Source organism: Pteronotus mesoamericanus, unplaced genomic scaffold, assembly GCF_021234165.1.
Source record: "Pteronotus mesoamericanus isolate MK-2021 breed Mesoamerican mustached bat unplaced genomic scaffold, CSHL_Meso_final contig_173, whole genome shotgun sequence".
NCBI classification, from domain to species: Eukaryota; Metazoa; Chordata; class Mammalia; order Chiroptera; family Mormoopidae; genus Pteronotus; species Pteronotus mesoamericanus.
Genome location: NW_026555072.1, coordinates 4900137 through 4919927, shown reverse-complemented (window position 1 = coordinate 4919927; position 19791 = coordinate 4900137). Strand labels below are relative to the sequence as shown.

The 19791-nt window shown below is 34.1% G+C and overlaps 1 protein-coding gene and 1 pseudogene across 7 annotated transcripts in view; both read left to right on the top strand.

Annotated features, from left to right (window-relative positions):
• The window catches only part of KDM6A (lysine demethylase 6A), a 180072-nt gene that overhangs the window by 83783 nt on the left and 76498 nt on the right, over nt 1-19791 (top strand). For all 7 annotated transcript variants that reach the window (XM_054566524.1, XM_054566523.1, XM_054566526.1 and 4 more), the window contains exons 5-7: nt 5412-5470; nt 7362-7482; nt 18798-18852. In XM_054566524.1, the coding sequence (XP_054422499.1) occupies nt 5412-5470; nt 7362-7482; nt 18798-18852 (235 nt within the window). The remainder of the gene's footprint in view (nt 1-5411; nt 5471-7361; nt 7483-18797; nt 18853-19791) is intronic.
• LOC129065251 (zinc finger Ran-binding domain-containing protein 2-like) lies at nt 1101-2113 on the top strand (annotated as a pseudogene).

The window sequence follows — 19791 nt, the reverse complement described above, 5'->3', positions numbered from 1 at the left end:
CTCATTTTCACTATACTTCACACCACCTTCTCTCGGCAATTACCTAAATTGGTGAAGGATGTTAATCTGTTGTTATTCCCTTTCCTTCCATCTCCTCCATCTAAGAAGATAGTTGTATTTCAAATTAGACTTTTTGGGTAGAAGACTTCATGACTTAAGTTAACTATTCCTGCATTCTGAATATCCCTCTTCTCTCCAGCCCCACCCCCTCTACACACAGTAGGTTGCATGCCTCTTGAGAGCAAGGGAAGTATATTTTAATCACTTTGGCCTGTTCAACCTTTGAGTATTGCCCCTGACACCTACTAAATAAATGCTCAAGTTATTTCAGGGAATGGGAGAGGTAAATGAATGATCCTGATTAAAACCATTTCCAACTGAATTTAAAAATTTTTTAAACATTAACTTTTGAAATAGATGTTAATGGGAAAATGAAACTTAACTCCTTGTCAAAATTTATAAGCTTCGGGTCTGAGACCTTTGTAAATTCCAACATTTGTGAATACTCTTGTAGCTTTTAATTTTCTCATTTGGAAAGTTGGGGGTAATAAGGATTTAATGAAATTAAAATTTCATATATAGTACATTTTAAGATGTACTTAAACTTTTTGGGAAAATGGAGGCAACTGTATTTGAACAATTTAAAAAAACAACTTTTTCAGTGTTTCCAGAAAGGTACTTAGAATTCAAAATTCTAATTTTGCACAAAATAATTCCAGAACAAATTTTAATACTAAAAAATGTTTGCATACCAAAAATTCACCTTGCTGTTTGCATTTTGGGGTTTAGACATTTGATTCTTTTTCTCCAAACAGTGACTGACCGCAGTTTTGAGATAAGTACTCTAGATCCCTCATGCTTAGGACAAGATGACTCTGAGGAGTGTTCCACACTGTTTACTAGATATTCCCAGCAGGATCGAGTCCCAGTTGCTCCCAGCTGTATAACCAGCCATGCTGCACCCTTTTTTGGTTTCCTTCCCTTCCCTGCCTTGGCTCTCTACTTTTTTACTGGTTCTTCCCTAGGGTAACTTCTCAAATGAAGTACTTGTACTAAACCTCTTGTGTCAGGGTATGCTTCTGGAAACATGCAATGCAAGACAATATGGCAAAAAAAATTTTGGAAAGAGTTTAAACTTTTCAAATTTTAGAATATAGGCTTTCCTCCTGTGAAGACGTAGCTGCTGGTGGCTGTGGTGGCGGTGTTCAAGATGTCCACCAAAAATTTCCGAAACAGTTAAGGTGACTGGATTTGCCCTGACAAAAAATGTGGAAATGTGAACTTTGCCAGTAGAACCAGCTGTAATAGATGTGGTCGAGAGAAAACAACTGAGGCTAAGATGATGAGAGCAGGGGGAACTGAAATAGGAAAAACACTTGGAGAGAAGAACCGAGGCCTGTTCAGTGCTAATGACTGACAGCATAAAACTTGCAGTAATATGAATTGGGCCAGAAGATCAGAGTGTAACATGTGTAATACTCCAAAGTATGCCACGTTAGAAGAAAGAACCGGGTATAGTGGTGGTTTTAAAGAAAGAGAAAATGTTGAATATATAGAAAGAGAAGAATCTGATGGTGAATATGATGAGTTTGGATGTAAAAAGAAAAAAATACAGGGGGAAGTCCATCAGCCCAGCATCTATTCTAAAGGAAGTCGAAGATAAAGAATCTGAGGGAGAAGAAGAGGATGAGGATGAAGATGATGCTGATCTCTCAAAATATAATCTTGATGCCAGTGAAGAAGATGATAGTAATAAAAAGAAATCTAATAGACGAAGTCATTCAAAGTTTCGATCTTCATGCTCATCCTCCCCATCAAGTTCAAGGTCTAGATCCAGGTCCCGTTCAAGAAGTTCTTCCAGTTCCAGAGAACGTTTGAGATCTGGTGGGGTGAAATCAAGATCCAGCTCCAGATCCCACAGGGGCTCTTCTTCCCCATGAAGAAGATCTCACTCAAGTTCATCATCTTCTCCTGAGAGGAACAGAAAGAGAAGTCATTCTAGATCTTGATCTGGTAATTGCAAAAAAAGACGAACAAGATCACAGTCACCTGAAAGCCAAGTGATTGGTGAAAACACTGAACAACCCTGAGCCCAGGGCCAACCCCTTGGAACACCACGACTTTACTCAGGCACCACAGGTCATCTTCTGGATCATCCCATTCTGGTTCCCGTTCAAGTTCAAAAAAATTTACATCTTTAAAAAAATTTCAGTACAGTGCACGAAGCATATTTTTTTAAGAAGTTTGTGTCTTACTTGGTCAGAAGTGCTAGTAGAGGTACATGCCTGTCACTACTTTTCAGAACAATACAGCTGTGTTTATTTTTGAAATTAAAAGTAAATAGTATTTTAAGCCGTAATGTCCCCAAATAGAGGCTGTATTTATCATTCTCTTTATACAACCATTTATTTAAAACCACCTCAGCTGTAACAAAGTATTTTCTTTCTTTCTTTCTTTCTTTTTTTTTTTTTTTTACTTTGTTTCCTAATTTGAACTCTTGTTTTTCTCATTTCCAAATATGAACTGTTTATTGACTTAAGACAAGATTACCTTAGGCTTGTCTGAACTTTGGGCATGGTGGCAAGAATGGTGAAGTTGTTGGAAACAGCCTCTTTATCTTAATCTGAGAAAAGGAGTCCCCTGTTCATGTTAACCTATGTCAAAGTGATTCTGACCAGAAAAACTAGTTATAAAACAGCCAACTGGAAACGTCATTTTGAAATTCCCTATGCTAAGGGTGCCTTAGAATCATTGTCTTTTATTCAGTTTTACTTTTTGCAACACATTAATGCAGAAAAATCTTTTGAATTTCTAAGAGAAGACACTCATTTCTCCCTTTCCAAAATATAATTTTGAGCAAGAATATCTAAGAGTTCATTTTTTTCTAATATGGTGGTCTCATGAGAAAAACATCTTATTTCAAAATATCTTAATATTTTTAAGAAGCTTTGTGTGATATCCTTTAAAAATCCAGTTTTCACATGTGGTAGGGTAGAAAAAGCTAAATTATATTAATGAAAAACAAATTGAAGAAAGTATTTGAAGTATATTTTTTCTTTGGGTGAAAGACCAACAGAGAGACATTGTTAATTAAGCAAACGTTTGTCATGAGATGTTTAAACACACTGTAAAATTTTTTTGAGCAATGAATGATTATTTCTGCATGACATAAACAGAAACAGTGGTTCACTAGAAATTACTTAGGGCTTAAAATACTTTCAGAGTTTGTTTTATTTCTCAAAATTAAAATCTAGTCATTTGAGTTTTATGTGTCTTCTGGTTCAAAAACAAAAGGATTTCTCTTAGCAGTATCTTCAGTGACAATGCAAGGTAAGTATATTAAGGAAAATCAATGATTGTTCTTGGGGACTTTTTGTCATGAGGATTAACACCCATTATTCTTGTTTTTTTTTTTTTTTAAACATCTTCTGCAATTAAAAATTTAAACATTATAAGGTATTTTGTAGACAGACCAAACATAATTATATTTTTTTATTTTAAAATGAGTGTTTTTTCTCTCACCTGAATTAAAGATGAAAGCAAAATATCTTATGTGGAAATATTTTGATAATTTTTTTACATTGAACTTGCTCTTTGTTTTTTTACATCTTTTCTTTGCTACATTTACTGTAGTTTGCACAAGAACTTTTCTCTCTTCTAATTGTGCCTCAGACTTCTTAAAAGTCCACCTTCTAAATTGCCCAGATGATCTTCTAGATTGTACATGTTACTGTTGGTTTATTGTGCTTTCTGTATTAAAATTTTGGCTGTACTGAGCAAATGCAAGGTTATAAATTTAGCAAATAGTAGTTTGGGGACAATTCAGATGATTATGATTTCATTTGGTTTAACTAAGCTGTACTAGTCATTTCATAAAGAAATGATGCTGTAGACAAATGTAGATAAAGCTTGTGGGCCAAGCCAAAAAAAAAAGTTTTAGAATATAGGTTTGGAGAAATTTGTTCACAAAGATAGTTGTAAAGGCTTTGACACCTGAAAAGCCAGTGTTCCTGCTGCCTGTTACTACCAGAACCAGTAAGCAGAGACAGGGATTTAATCTTAATGGGCACTTTATTTGAGATGGCGGCGATTTTAGGATGGCAAGTTATGTACCCTAAGAGACCATCTTAATCCATTTTACTGACCGTTTTTATAGCTAAGGGGTTTGGAATTCAGGGAGAAAGTTAACCAGACAAAAGCTGCAGCATTCTTTCATCTGCTTCCTGTGCAGTGGTCTTTATCTCTGTCCTCGGTGGTGGATGTCTCACCCTGGTATACAGTGGCTCAAATGCCATCTTGATTGCTTGCAGTCCTCCTGAGACACTAAGGTGGAACTGCTTATTTCTCCTGGAGTCAAGGCGGGCCATACCTTCAGTTCCTGGAACAACAGCTTTTTGCATGCATTGATTACTAAGCTTATTAGGTATTACCTAAGCTAAAATTTTCCAACTTTTGAGTCCCCCATAAGCTTTACTTTTTTTTTTTAAATAGGGAAAATTTACTAAAACAGATAGGCTTTTTTAATTGGCAAAATACAAGGTAGGTACTCAAACATTTGCCTTTTTTGGAAAAAGGGTGTAGGTTACTAGTTCCTCTTTGGAGGCCAGTGGTCAAAATGAGTCTGGATAAGTGTCTTTCTGTTATATACTGAAAAAAAGGCATCAGCTGATGTTTAAAACCCAAAATGTAAATGGCAAGGTGTCGTTTAGCATGTGATTTTTTTTAAATATTAAAATTTGTTCTAAGTTTATATTGTACATTTACTTTGAATGTTAACTTATCTTCTTGGCAACACTGAACATAAAATTAAATTCTGTTGAAACAAAAAGAATCAGAATAAAAATAGAGATGGAAGTGAGAGATAATAGGATAGCATAGTCCGAGTTTTTTCTTATTCCTGCATAATATATTTTTATTGTAAATTTGCTGACAAATTTTCTGTTTCAGGGCAGGTTTGATTAAAAAGAAACCAGGCTCTACAAGTTGATTGCATTTTGTGCCATCTGCCAACTTATCACTGTTATTTTGGTCTTTTTTTTTTTTAAAGATTTTATTTATTTATTTTTGGGGGGGTAGGAAGGAGAAAGGGAGAGAAACATCAATGTGAGAGAGAAGCATTGATTGGTTGGTTGCCTCTAGTACGCACCAGACCTGCGACTGAAACTGCAACCCAGGCATGTGCTCTTAAACAGAAATCAAGTGTCCTTTTTGCTTTGCTGGATGATGCCCTATCAAGTGAGCCACACCAGTCAGAGCATGTTATTTTGGTTTTTTAAAAATGTTTCTCAAATATATTGTAATGCAGGACAGAGTGTTACAATAATAAAATTATCTTGGATATTATATTAATAATGTCATATGCATTAAACATACATGCTTTTCCTAAATGTGTCTTTTCCCCCTTTTTACAGAATGCTGCCTTTTTATATGGCCTTGGTTTGGTCTACTTCCATTACAATGCATTTCAGTGGTAAGTTAACGTAAAACTAATAACTTCAGTTGTTTACAGTAAATGAAGTGTGTATGTGTGCACATGTGTTTTTGTTTGATATACAAGGTGGGGCAAAAGTAGGTTTATGGTTGTATGGAAAATAATACAATAATAAATAATAATGCAAGAATAAATCCTGTGTTTCATGTAGTCACAATTGTAAACCTACTTTTGCCCTACCCTGTATTGTGTGTATGTAATAAATAAAAAATATTTTAATGTCTTCGCGCCTATATTTTTCAATAATCTCTTGAAATGATTACATTGTTTCTTCAAAGATACTGATCCACATATAAGAGTTGTGTGTTCCTAAAAGAACCTGGCGTAAGATTCTGATTAAAGAAGGCTTGCTTTGATTAGAAAGCTTTTAGAATTTCTTAGTTACACTTTATGGACCAGTGGTCCCAAGGTCATTTGAATTGGGGAATGACTGTATTCTCAGATCTCAAAGTCTGTAGATAAATGATCTATGATGACCAGTATTTTTACCTTTTCAGACTTACAGACAACATTGACTGCTCCCTCCCCTTTCTTTCCCCCTGCACCCCCCCCCCCGCACGGTAGTACATACCAATTTCCATTATTTACCAATTTCCAGTAACTAGGCACTAGATTACAGACTCTGAATTCTCTTTTATAATACAGACATAATGGTACCACCTTCAGGGTCAGAAATTATATATAATAGAAATATATAAGGTTTCATAAATTATAAAGTGTACAGCCCTGTTATTATGGCCTTTGTCCCATTGTTGTTTTTGTTTACCAGAATGTTTCCATTCTCCAATGGAAAGAATATAGAATTTGTGTTGGAAGATTGGTATTCTGCTCTCAGCACTGCCACTTAGTTTGATCTTGAGTTAAATAAACTCCCTAGGTCTGTTTTCCTCATTTGTGTGTATGTGTGTGATTTTTAAAAAATTACATTGTAATCACTTTCCTTTTCTACTTTATGGAGTTTTAATGATTAAATAAGATCAAGTACATTTTGTAAACTATAAAGCCCTATCTAGGCAGTTTTCATTTGAAACTTACCCATTTGTCAGTCCCTCTATTCACCACAATTTCAAGATGAGTGAGTGCTGTGAGAGTCCAAAGGAAGGTTTTGACCAAAGGTTTTAACCCTCTCATATACCTTTTGGGCACCCTGAATATTACAGAGCTTTTAAATATGCGTCGGCAGTGATTCAATATGGCTTCCTTAAAGATGAAACTTTACACATGGATAACTTTTCTTACATGCTTTTTCTTTTCCCTCTTTGTTCTTGGTCTTAGAGATAACTTAGTTTTTCCGCTTAATTTTGTAGTTGAAGAAAGCAAGGGGGAGAGCCTCTCTCTCTCTCTCTCTCCCCCCCCCCCCATCAGCCAGCTATAAAAGTGATGGCATCAGCAAACATCTGTTAAACTTAAGCATTTTACAGTATTACTCAGAAAATTAAAAATAGAAATGTAGGACTCAAGGAATCAGACTACTTGGAAAAACTGGAGACAGCACACCAATAGGTAGAGAATAAAATAATTTGACTATTGAATGGACCTAACTGCTAGTTAACACTAAGCAAAAATAGTATGGAGTTTGGGTGGTGGGTCTTGAAGGGTCTTAAATGTTTAATGCTCACTGCTTAAATGCTACATAGAGATTTGACTTAGAGTATCTTTTATATTAAATTAGATTCTATATATTCAATTATATGAAAAACACAGGTGTCCCTTGCCAGTCTTTTTAAAAAACTGTTCATTCACTTTATTTTTTAAATAACTGTATTTCCTATATAAACTGTGGTGTAAAACATAAGATTTACTGTGCTACCAAGCAAAAATTCATGCAAGTGTTAAAAAGTTAAAATGTCTTATGTCTATATTCTTTCAGGGCAATTAAAGCATTTCAGGAGGTGCTTTATGTTGATCCCAGCTTCTGTCGAGCCAAGGAAATTCATTTACGACTTGGGCTTATGTTCAAAGTGAACACAGACTATGAGTCTAGTTTAAAGGTAGGTTGCTGGTTTTTTTCCCTAAGACACAATGTTTCATTTTTGTGGGGGTTTTTTTTGAGGGGGGGGTTTGGGTGAGAGTTGTTAAATATTAGAGCATGAGAAATGTTGGAATTTATGTTGGCACTTCAAAAGAAAATTTGGAAATTTAGGTAGAAGAAAGTTTATCAGCTATGAACTGGAATATTCATTAGGTTGAGTTTCAGGATACAAAGTAGTCATTATTCTAAAACATAGGTAACTAATTGCACCATTAAACCTTTTCTTGTTAAAATTTTAATTGAGGTCAGCCTTCAGGAAAAAGGGTGAAGGTTTCAATTCAGTTTAGACATTTGAAACACTTCACTGTAAGTGATTTACCACTACAGAGGTTAGAATCATTGACCATTTATTTGTATTAGTTTCACTAGAAATCTTTCCACCTTTATTAGTAGGGCACATCTGTGATATCTAAATTAGCTTTAAAAGTGTTCTCTGAAAGTCATTTGTGTTGCTGGCCGTGGAGTTGGGAAAAGATAATAAATACATTGTTGGTTAAGGTATTTCATTTTCTATGGAAATTTGATATTTCTCAGAATTTTTTATTGAGCTTTTTGTGCTGTCTATGCCATCACTTTAGGTCTCACTGGGATTTTCATGAATATAGTGCTTCCCTGCATGATGAACATTGTTTTTAGGAAGGATTCAAAGTTTTAGGGGAAAGCTTAAGTTCTTGTGAATTTATGACTGTAATGGTTGTGTTCTAAATAGCTCTGATACAGACTATCTTGATTCTGAAGAGAGGGAGATAAAGAATGATGATGATTTTACAGTAGGTTATAATTTGAATTCACTAATAAGAAACTACTGAAACGACTTTTTTTTAACTGTATTTAATGGTGCCTAATCGCTCTAGAATTTTAAAATAGACAATTATTCAAATATAGTTTCTATCTTTTATGAGTTTATAAAGAATGCTGATTGTAAGAAAAAGAAAGAGAGAGACAACTAAAAACACTAAAACGAGTAGGTTGTGAACTATTTAGATCACACAGTTGCCAAAGGTAACTGCAGTTTGAGGAAAAGACCCAAGGATAAATGTTAGAGTGAAGAATAAGGGATGCCTGGAAGTTACCAGTTTTCCTCAAGATAAGAGCAGCACTTCTCAGACTGTACTATGGGATATGACTGGGTTAGAAATGGAAAATAAAATGAGTTCAAATATGCCACGTTGCATAATTTATCTTCCTTTTGGACATTCACAGTATATTAGCTAACATAGACTCTTACATTATTTTGTAGTACATAACAAACTTATTTGAGCATTTTACAATACCGCACAACATACTTATTATGCATTGAAGAAGTGTTTGGTAAATGTTGCTTAGGAAATATATTTGAGTTGAAAAAAGTAATCAGACATGTCCCAATTTGCAGAATGTAAATATCTCTGAATATCAATATAGAGGCATTTAAATAATTCTGTGGATGCAAATATGTGTTTCCATGGAGGTGGCATTATTTAAAATCCCCTTTAATCAGGGGAAACAGTGTTGGACAGTGTTCCTACTTACTCATATTCCACAGAAACCTTCCTTTATCCAGGTTTTATTTGTTCAGACATAGTTAAAGACTAACCACACCTTCAAGTCACAGTGATTTTAGCAAAATTGCCTTAATTGCATCTTGATTTGGGTTTTTTCCCCATTTACTTAAGTACTACTTGATATCATTTTTATGTTTATTTCATTTTTATGAACATAGAAAAGAATTTTAGGAGTCTTCAATACTTCTCTTCCCCATAATGAGGTTTCATTTGATTTTTATCTTTTCATTGGCTTTTTAAGGCTTCTCTCTCTAATATTCCTTGTCTATGCTCAGAAGAATTTTAGGCATCAACATTTTAGTTGAGAAGGTGGTATTTCCAAATATTACTCTCAGTTCGCAGCATTTAGTATAAATGAAGGTAGGAATCAGAAGGAATGATATGCCTCTCTCCCCTTAGGTGCCTTTCAGTTTTCCTGAAGACTAGCTACTACATTAGCTTCATATGAATAGATGTGGAACCTTTGATGACTTCTCACTATGTGAAACTGTTTCTAGCACAAAGCATTGGCTAAGAGGCTTTGGACTGCAACCTCAGAAACTCCAACTCAAGCTGATTAAAATAACAACAAAAAAAGTAGCTCCTATGATGTAAAGTCCAGTGTTCAGGATTGGTTGACCAAACTGATACAAGGTTTTATCAAGGATTCATTTTCTGTGTTGTATGTTGGCTTATTCTTAAGGCTGTATGCCAGGTATGATGAAAGTGAGATTATTCCTTTTTCATGTTTCATGTAAAAAGATACTGCAGAGTAGTGGCATAGGTGCTTAGTATGCCACTAATAAGTGCTCAATGAATCTAGCAATAATTTTCATAGAGGAGATTGATCCTGACTTCCTTTGATCTCTTCAAGAATACTTCACTTTGTATCTCAGTGGCTAGAAATAAGCCACATGGCCATTCTCAGCTGATTCCTATTAAAGTTGTAGTTACTCTTAGACTACTTTTGCCCAGTGTTTGAGTAGGGCACTCAATTCCCTAAATACATTGTTCCTATGCTTTTATTCCTTATGGAGTAAATGGTGGGTTAAAAGAGTATTTTGGTGTGGGGATGGTGTGAACAATCTGTGCTTTACAGGTTAGTTCTTCTCTATCTCATTTTGTTTCCTCATGCCTGAAGAGAGAGATTGCATATACAGTATGTTTTGGATGATAAAATATTTAAATAAAATACAGTTTATTTTCATAATAGATTTCTTCTTTTCACCCACACATGAAATGCATGCCAGGGCCTCCTGTTTTATTTCTATCCCTGGTAATTACTTTTCTCTAGAAATGTATCTCTAAAACAGATTCATTCTGTTTTGGTACTTTCAGAGCAAGCAAATTTGGTTTTAAAATTTGACCCTGCCACATAACCAATTGTGTGACCTTGGGCAAGATGCCTAATTCTTTTGTTCTGTTTTTATCTATAGAACTGAAATAACTGTATTCACCCACAAATTCCTCTTCTTTGAGGCTTGTATAGAAAGTGTTTATGAAATCCATTTTCTCATCCTAGATTTTAATACTTGTATTTTTGTCACTCATCCCATCTGCAGAAATGTGAAGTGAATAATGCTCAGCTTACTTTTTAATTATATGGTGTTATTTTTCCATTACATTGGCCAGTAAAGATTTCACATGTTTAGTGACTAGTGGAGTACCAATTCTTAAATTGTTAACTAGGTTAATGTTATCTGAATTGGAGTCCATTTCAGGGTGACATTTCTACGTGATATTTTGCTGTTTTTCTTCTCTGCTTCAGGTAATACTTCCCCAAGAGGGTTTGGTTGCCTATTTAACACCATATAATTAATTCAGAATTATTTCATTACTTTTTAATGATGTTAATGCTAATTGCTTACATTTGTTATGTATTTGAGGCAGTATGCTACTATTCAATAAAAGTACACTAATTTTGACAAATAGTTTTATATAGTGCCTCTAATTTTCACATCCTGGCAGACTGTTAAAATTTGCTTCATGTATAGCTAAGAAATGCAAAATAACGTAGTAACATCTATATTATTCAGTCAGTTAATGCCAATGCATCTCTTTAATAAAGATCATATATAAATTGTCCTTAATATTTATATGTTTAAGTTTTCCTAAAATATGTCAACAATAGAACTCCTTTGGATTTTTAAAGGTAAAGAGGCTGACTTTTTTAAAGGAACATATGGAAAGTTGACTGTGATACCAATCTAAGTTCCCTTGTGGTTTGGTATTTGAAGATCATGTGCTGATTGGAAGGGGTTCCTATGAAAGGGTTAGGAAGATAAGAATTACAGAGGTAACTCAAAGGAAATTAGTTGAAGTCAAATGAGACTTGTATGTTAGCCTAGCATTTTACTAGGTGCTTAGTGTTTCTTGAATGAATAGATAAATGGAAGAGGCTTTAAATTGCCTCTTGTAGGATCTGCAGGAAAGAAATACTGAGAAAGGAAGAGAGAGGAAGGCGGGAGGGGGAGAAGGAGAGAAAGAAGGAGGAAAGCTAGTTTTATTTATTATCTCTTAACAGACTTTTTTTTCTGTACAAACTGACAGCACAGTTGTTTTCTCCAAATGCCCCTCTTCACCAGTTCATTTAGCTTGTCTTGCCTCTACTGTTGCACCTGACATGAAATTTGAGTGAAAAAGCATTTCCACTTTATTTTTACCTTATTTTTCTCCAAGAGCGACTTCATTTCCAGGTGTCTCGTTTGATCTTATACTCATTATAGATTTAGGGATTGTACTGTGATTTTTTTTTTTAATGCGAAGATAGTAAGGCAGAAGGGATAAATAAGCAAAGGTATGATCATATCTATTTCCTTATAAAAACCACTTTTATAATCTGTGAAATGCCTCCTGTCTTTTATTTACTGCAGAATGCAGAAATCATTTGTTTCATTTAATTAAGATACTGTAAACTGTATATATTATGCAGATGTTTTCTGAGAATTTGATACTAGCTATATTAATTTAATTTTAACTATGCCTTAAATTTCTAAAATACCTGTAATATTTCTTTGTTGAAGCTTTACGAGCATATTTTTATTAGTTTAGTTGTCTGAAGATAATGAAAGTTGCTATTTCTCCATACCTGCTCCTGTCCTACTTCCTTCATAATGTTCAATAACTTAACTTTTTCAGCTGACATTTTGAAAAATCTAGTCTTTTAAATTTTTTATTGAGGTAAAATTGACATGTAACATTGTATAAGTCTAAGGTATACAGCTTGTTGTATACCATATGTACCTAAAGTACATTTATATATTGCAATATGATTACCACCTTAGTATTAAACACCTATCATGTCACAATTAATACTTTATTTTTGCTGTGAACAATAAGGATCTAGTCTCTTAACAACTTTGAAATGTATAATACAATATTGTTGACTGTAATCTCTGTGCTATGCGTTAGATCTCCAGGAATTATCTACTAGTTGCAAATTTGTACCATTAAACAATATCTCCCCAGTTCCCACATTAGCAGTGAAACCGAGTTTCACCTGAGTGTAACATCACTGTGATTTTTGGCAGAGGATGGTTATTGCTGCTTACTTTGTCTTCTGTCCATTTTTTTCTCACTCGTGGATGGAAATCTTTCTCTCTGCTCTTTCTTCTTCTTCTACTCATCCACTTGTACTTTACCTTTTAGTCTTTTCAGATATTATTCTCTGGTATGAGGTGATTTCATAATGGGTTTATCTAGCCACTTAACAATGCTTTCTCCACTTCACTCTGCCTGTCCAGCTTTGGTTTTCCATTTGATATTTATTTCTGCCCTGAGTTCAATTACATGCTTTCAAGTGTCAAGGAGTATAAATAGCTGAAATACTTCATTTCCTCCAAAATGCATGTTTAAATAGGTATGCAGTATCATCCACTCTGATACTGAGAAGCTAGGGTGAGTCCAGGTTTCCTGTGTCGGTTTTCTCTCCACAAATATATTTTAACTACAAGAAGTCCTTTCTAATCAAAAAGTATTTTTTTTTTCAGACCACATGGCTAGGTTGCTGGTTTGGTCCCTGGTCAGGGTGCATACGGGAAGCAACTGATCAGTGTTTCCCTCTCATATTGCTGTTTCTCTCCCCCTTTTTCTCCCTCCCCTTTATAAATAAGTAAGTAAGTAAATAAATGTTTTTTAGTATTTATACAAAACTACTTAAATTTGTGGTTGTAAATATTTGGTCTTCAAATGCAGCTTTATGAAGCATTCAGTGTATCTGTTGTCACACTTTAAAAAAAAAGAGAGATTATGTTCCAAAACATCATTTTACGGTGAAAATTGTTGACTTATTCCATTTATGGAATATATGTTACATTCACCTTTATTTGTTATTTGTGTACCTAACAGTCTTGATTTAATATGAGTACAAATTGTACACTAGATGTAAAAAACTTTGAAATTATGTCAACCCTGTGTACACAAATTAGACACATACTAGAACCAGTGTTTAAGAATTTCTAGTCAGTATCATACCTGTGCTTTCGTAAAATATGATAGAAATCAGGAATTGGAAAGAGGAGGTAGGAAACAGGTACAGGAAAAAAAGATGAACAGATCAGTAGAATAAATGGGTTCTTGGTGGATGGATGAATGGTAATATATCCTAGGGATCTTAAGGAATTAATTTACTAACTGATTCATTGTGGAAAGATATTTTCCATTTATTGGCTTGAATCACTTTCCTATTAACTAATGTAGGAGATAAAGAAATTAGCAACAGATTTTGGGGTTGGGAGGTGAAGAGGCTGAATGGAGATGAGTCATTTGGGAATATATTGAGTGGATATAGACAGATGGAAGTCTGGAGCCAAAAAAAGAAGGGCTAGAAAAATTTTTGAACATCTTCATTAACAGTATCTTTTCCCTTACTTTTGTGTTACAGAAATTTTTAGGGAGAACAGATTGATAAACTTCAAAGAAGGAGCCTCTTTTTTGACATGATTGCCAGAATGCATTAACTATTAGTCATTGGTGCGCAGTAAAGTCACTCCTCAAAACTATTGTAACAACCTTTATTACAAAAGTAATTGGAAGAACTGAGTTTGAGGGCTTTGAAAGAACTCCAGTCAGATGAGCTTGGCCACATAATGTGTCTCACAAGCCCTACCATCATTTACCAGTTTCAGTTCTGTGCCTTATTTTCAGATACCAAATCTCTAAAGTTAAGTACCATCACATTCTAAGACATTTCCCTAGTCTCATCCATTTATCATAGATTATTAGTTTTAAGCGTGAAGTTTGTTGGTTTTTATCTTACTTTTAGAACTGTGCCATTCTGTAACAATGAAAATGAAACAATTTGCCTTTGACTTGAAAAGAGTACCTGGCACACCTTCCTTTATCTCACTTAAATGGTCCATAAACCCTGTTTTATTGGGGCTATGCAAAAATAACAAGTTGTTTCCACAGCCTGAAGTACCTATTTTCTTTCTTCTCCCATCTATATCTTTTGGATTCCCTTATAAAATTGTCTTTTAAACTTCTATTAGAACACCAGTTTCAGAGGGCATTGTGTTTAGTTGTAGAAGTATAGCCATTAGCAGAGTGCCTGGCTTGTAGAGTAAAAGCTGATTGCCAGCCTTTTATTCATAAAAAGCTGTGTCTGCCATAATTGAATATAGACAGAAGTATCACCTGTCCACACCGTGTCTACATATTCTGAACTAAGGTTTTGGGGGGCAAGCACACAATTTAAAAACTTGAAGACAGTGGCATTTAACCCTGACTGTGCATTAGAATAATTTGTTAGAAACTTTTATGTAGTTCACAGGGTGTCACCCTCAATCCACTGAATCAGAACATGCAAGATTGGATCTGGAATCCAAACATTGCCCCAAATTGGTTTATACATTGATGCATACTTTTTGTCAATTACAAAAAGTTATCTCATTGCTTGTCTGTAGGATTGGGAACACAGTTGAAGGGTTCTACGATTGAAAAGTGTCATGAGATAATCACAGAGTATACAGCTGGAAGTAGAACAATTAAAAGGAAAATAAAATCTTGCAACTCTAGTTTTATGTGTTAATAACATGAATACAGTTATCCTACCTCCAGCTAGAGATCAAGTTCTTCAGTCTATGTAAAGCAAAATACTAAAAAGTTATTTTGAAATATTGAACAAGTCAAAAGCTTTTGGAACAAAAGGTGACTTTGGTAGTAAAGATGTCAACAGAAATTGTAATGAATCAGACCTTGTGTTAAATTAGACCAGAAGTCCTCTATAAAAAGAAAATCACTACAGCATTTAAAAAAGATGTCTTAGGTAAATCTTCTTGACTTGGAAAATAATTTTCTGTACAATGCTTTCTGCCTTGAGGTTTGTATATAGTCTGAATTGCAAAAGCCTCTATTGCATAATAACTGTTTCACACAGCAGCAATCAGTTTCAATACTACAACATTTCAGTATAAGTTGTGTATACAGGGTGGGGCAAAAGTACATTTACATCTGTCATATGGCAAATAATACAATAATTAGTACATAATAATACAGGAAGAAACTTTCACATACTCACAACTGTAAACCTACTTTTGCCCACCCTGTACTTTTTAGATGCTTTTGCTGGTTGCAGGAGTGGGTGCTTGATTTTCTGCCATGACATTATTTTTAGATTTGGGGGCCAATTATCTTATTTCTGCTGATTTATATGTTATTAAGTACCTCCATTTTGCATCTGGTTTAGGTGCTAGAGGTGAAACTGTGAGGTCAGCCCTGAGGCTCAGTGGGTTGAGCATTGTCCCACAAACTGAGGGGTTGCTGGTTCTTTTTCTGGTTTAGGGCACATGCCTGGGTTGCAGGCCAGGTCCCTGGTTGGAGGTGTGCAAGAGGCAACTGATCAGTGTTTATCACACGTCGATGTTTCTCTCCTCCTCTTTCTCCTTCTCTTCCCTTCTCTCTAAAAATAAATAAATAAAATCTTTAAAAAAAAAAACCCCCACAACAACAACAACTGTGAGATCTTGTCATTCCCAGTTCCTCATCTCTCTTTAGTTTACTGAAAGGTGTATTAGTGTCTGTCTTTATGTGGTTTTTTTGTGGCTACTTAATTTCTTAAACGTAGTAATTGTGTAAGTTCTTTGATTCTCACATGCATGCTTTTGAATATGTACTCTTGCACAGTAATGTTTCTATATTGTTGCTGTTTGGAAGTGTTTAGTATTTCATGATATTGTGGGTTTCAGGTGTCACTTCAGTGACTTCATTGCTGCTTATAAGATTGATTAAGAATTACTGTGTTTTGATGTGTACAAGGTGCTGCTGTGCATAATGTGCACTGACGTTTTTGGGTGAAACTTTCAGGAAAAAAATGTTTTAATTTTTTAATTCAATTATTTATTTATATTTAGACACTTGTTTTTTGTATTATAAAGGCATTTTAACATTTATTTTTGAACAAATTATGGTACAAGAAATTTGATGAACAAATGCGTAATCATAAATGAAATTTTTAAAAACATTTATATAGATACAGAATCAGTCCTACCCATGTATAATGTGGTATTTTTCCATCAAAAATTTGGGCAAAAAAGTGTACATTATACATGGCAAAATATGGTATATAAAACATGGTCCAGAACTGTTTCTGCCAGCTTTCATTGAAGGACTTTATTGATAGATGAAGTGTAGGCTAGGCAATTTGAATTATGCATCTCTCTCTGCTCTTTGTGGGATTTCAGTGTAATAATAAAACTAAAATACTGCCATCTTGAAAGCTGTTTCTTTGCCGGTTAGTTCATATCCTTTGATGGCTGATTTTGGAGAGGTCTGTCTTATCTAAATATTAATTCGTGCTGACAAGATAGATTAGATTTAGGAATGTATTCCTGTGTAAATGTGTGGCTACTGCACTGCTCTTTTTGTTTAGAAGAAAGCAGTTATAAAGCATGCTTTGCTTTTGTAGTACTCACTTTTAAAAATAGTCTTGTTTTCTATTGCCATGGTAGTGCACTCAAGGAACGTTTGAGGGCATATAATCTGCTTAGTAGGCCAAGGGAAAAATAAAAGCAGTTTTCGAGATACTCAGATGTTGGATGTTTTTTTGTTTTTTGTTCTTTTATTTTTTATTTTTAATTCTGTTAACCATGGCACATAAGTTTTTACTTTTGTTGAGCATTGTATCCCTAGTGTCTGCATTATCCTAAGGGCGTTATAGGCTCTTGATAAATTCCTTTGTTGAATGGATTAAATGTTCAATATTTAAGAGTCATAGTCATTTTGTTTGTAGTTTGTCCATTCAAAAATTTATATCCCTTAAATATTGAGTACTGTAAATGTAGGCTAGCCTAATTATGCATGCACATAAAATACATTCATGAATGAATATAATAGCTACTGTGTTCATACCAAGTGATGCCTTCTAAACTTTCATTCTTTGTAACACTGGGTAGCTCACATTTCTTTATTTTTGTTAATTGAGGGTTCCAGTTGATCAATTGCAGTTTTGTTGATTCTTTGTTGAAATATAGTACTGAAAACTTGCTTATGATTATTTTTCTTGATAAAGAACTTTCTGCTCTTGGCCACCTGGCCATGTGGCTCAGTTGGTTGGAGTGTCATCCCATACACCAAAAGGTTGCACATTTAACCCCGGTCAGGGCATATACCTAGGTTGTGGTTCAATCACTGGTCAGGGTTTGATCCCTGATCCCTGATCAGGGCAGTACAGGAGGCAACTGAACTGATGGATATCGGGCCCCCCCCCCCCCCCCCCCCAGCCATTCCTCTCTCTAAACAATGAACATATCCTCGGGTGAGGATTAAATTAAAAAAAATACAACTCTTTAGATATTTTTGTTGTGGATAGGAATGAACTTATTGTGGTCAGTGTTTTAAAAGTGATTCGTATTTTGGCTGTTGGTTACTTTAAATGCTAAAATTTGAATATACATTTGTGGAGGTACTTTTTAGAAAAGTTTAAAGAGATGTACTTTTTTTTTTATCTTGAAGACTTTATACCAACTGTAGTACTTGTCTTCTCTTAGTTTACATATGAGGTTTAATGTTGACAAACTAGATGTCACTCCGTGTTTTTTATTATGATTTGCATTCTTAAAAATGTTATACATTAAATTTAACATGTATTTTTTGGGGCAGGCTTATTACATTATTATAAGTGGATGCTATAGCTATTAATAGACTAAAATTGCTTACACATATAATAGCATATTCTAAAAGGATAATTATATTTCGTAAATGAACTTGGACACAGGCTGTTTGTAGCCTGTGCATTCTTTGTAGTATTAAGATAGTTTTTTAAAAACATTTTAAAAGGTGCTAAATACAATGATTATTAAAGAATCAGTAAGGGCAGATAATTTTACCCTTTATCATATTTCTCATAGTAATTTTTTTTGTTTCTAAAGCTCATGTCTCATTTTGAGATAAGCAGTGTGTTCTGACATTAATGCCATCGAACTTTCAGTTTTAAAAATGATGTGTTCTGTTTAAATTGTTTTATAACTAATACATTTTATTTATTTGAAGACTTAAACATCTGAAGTCTTTTTCATGTAAACAAAAATATGCATAGGGTAACTTGACAAAGTTAATTCATTCCCAAAGTCTTCATTCTCTAAAACCTGGCTGTTAACTAGCAGGAAATGTTCAAGTAATTTCAGCTGGTTGTCTACTGTGCTTTATTTGCATAGCATAGTTTTATCATGTTAGACCTTACATACCTGAAAAGTATTTTAAGACACAGTCATATGACCAAATTTAATGCATTAATTTTCTTACTTTCTTCTTACAGCATTTTCAGTTAGCTTTGGTTGACTGTAATCCCTGCACTTTGTCCAATGCTGAAAGTAAGTATTAATTAACATAGTTTTCTGTATTTATTCAAATCACTTCATGGCAAATAGTAGTAGTGATAGTAATAGTGATAGTGATAAATCCTGTGTGATTTTTTTCTTGTAGAATTGTTGAATCTAACTGTATTGGTTGTCATGGTTACTTGTACAAATCGACCATGTCAGACCAATTATTGTGAACAGCCTATGCACAAAGTAGATATACCAGTGAACTGAGTTGTTGAATTAAAATTACCTGCACCAGTGAGCGAGATTGATCATTTGTGTATTAATTATATTGTAGATGACTTGGGGGGATTAAAAACGGGTTTTGCTGGTCTTTTAGGAAAAATGAGTTTTATAAAATGGTAGCTTAGTGATTCCTGATATGTGGTGTTAAAATTATTGGTAATTATGAAGACGTACTTGGACTATTTTTATATTTTTATAAATCATATAAAATTTGAGGTGACGTTTTTCAAAAAGAATGTGTGTGTGTAGAATCTCCTGATAGTGATTTTCTTCAAATGGTTATTTTCTGATTCTGTATAGGTTTCCTTCCAAAAGCAGATTAGGTTGATTATAATGTGTTTATCAATAACTATTCATTATCATGTTTATGTAGTGTACTTTAAAGTAGTCAGTACAAATTTTAAGAGTATTCATTGGGTTCGAGCTGGTTTTCTTTAAAACTTTCTTACTTGAAAATATAAAATGTTTAATTAGAGTATATAAAAAAAAGAATCATTCTTTTTAAAAAAATACTTTATTGTTTATGCTATTACAGTTGTCCCAATTATTCCCCTTTTGTCCCCCTCTACCCAGTTGTCCCCCCACCCCTGCCAAAACCCTGACAGTCCTTACACTGTTGTCCATGTCCATGGGTCATACATATATGTTCCTTGACTAACCCTTTCTTCTTTTAACCTGTCAAAAATGAACCATTCTTAATGA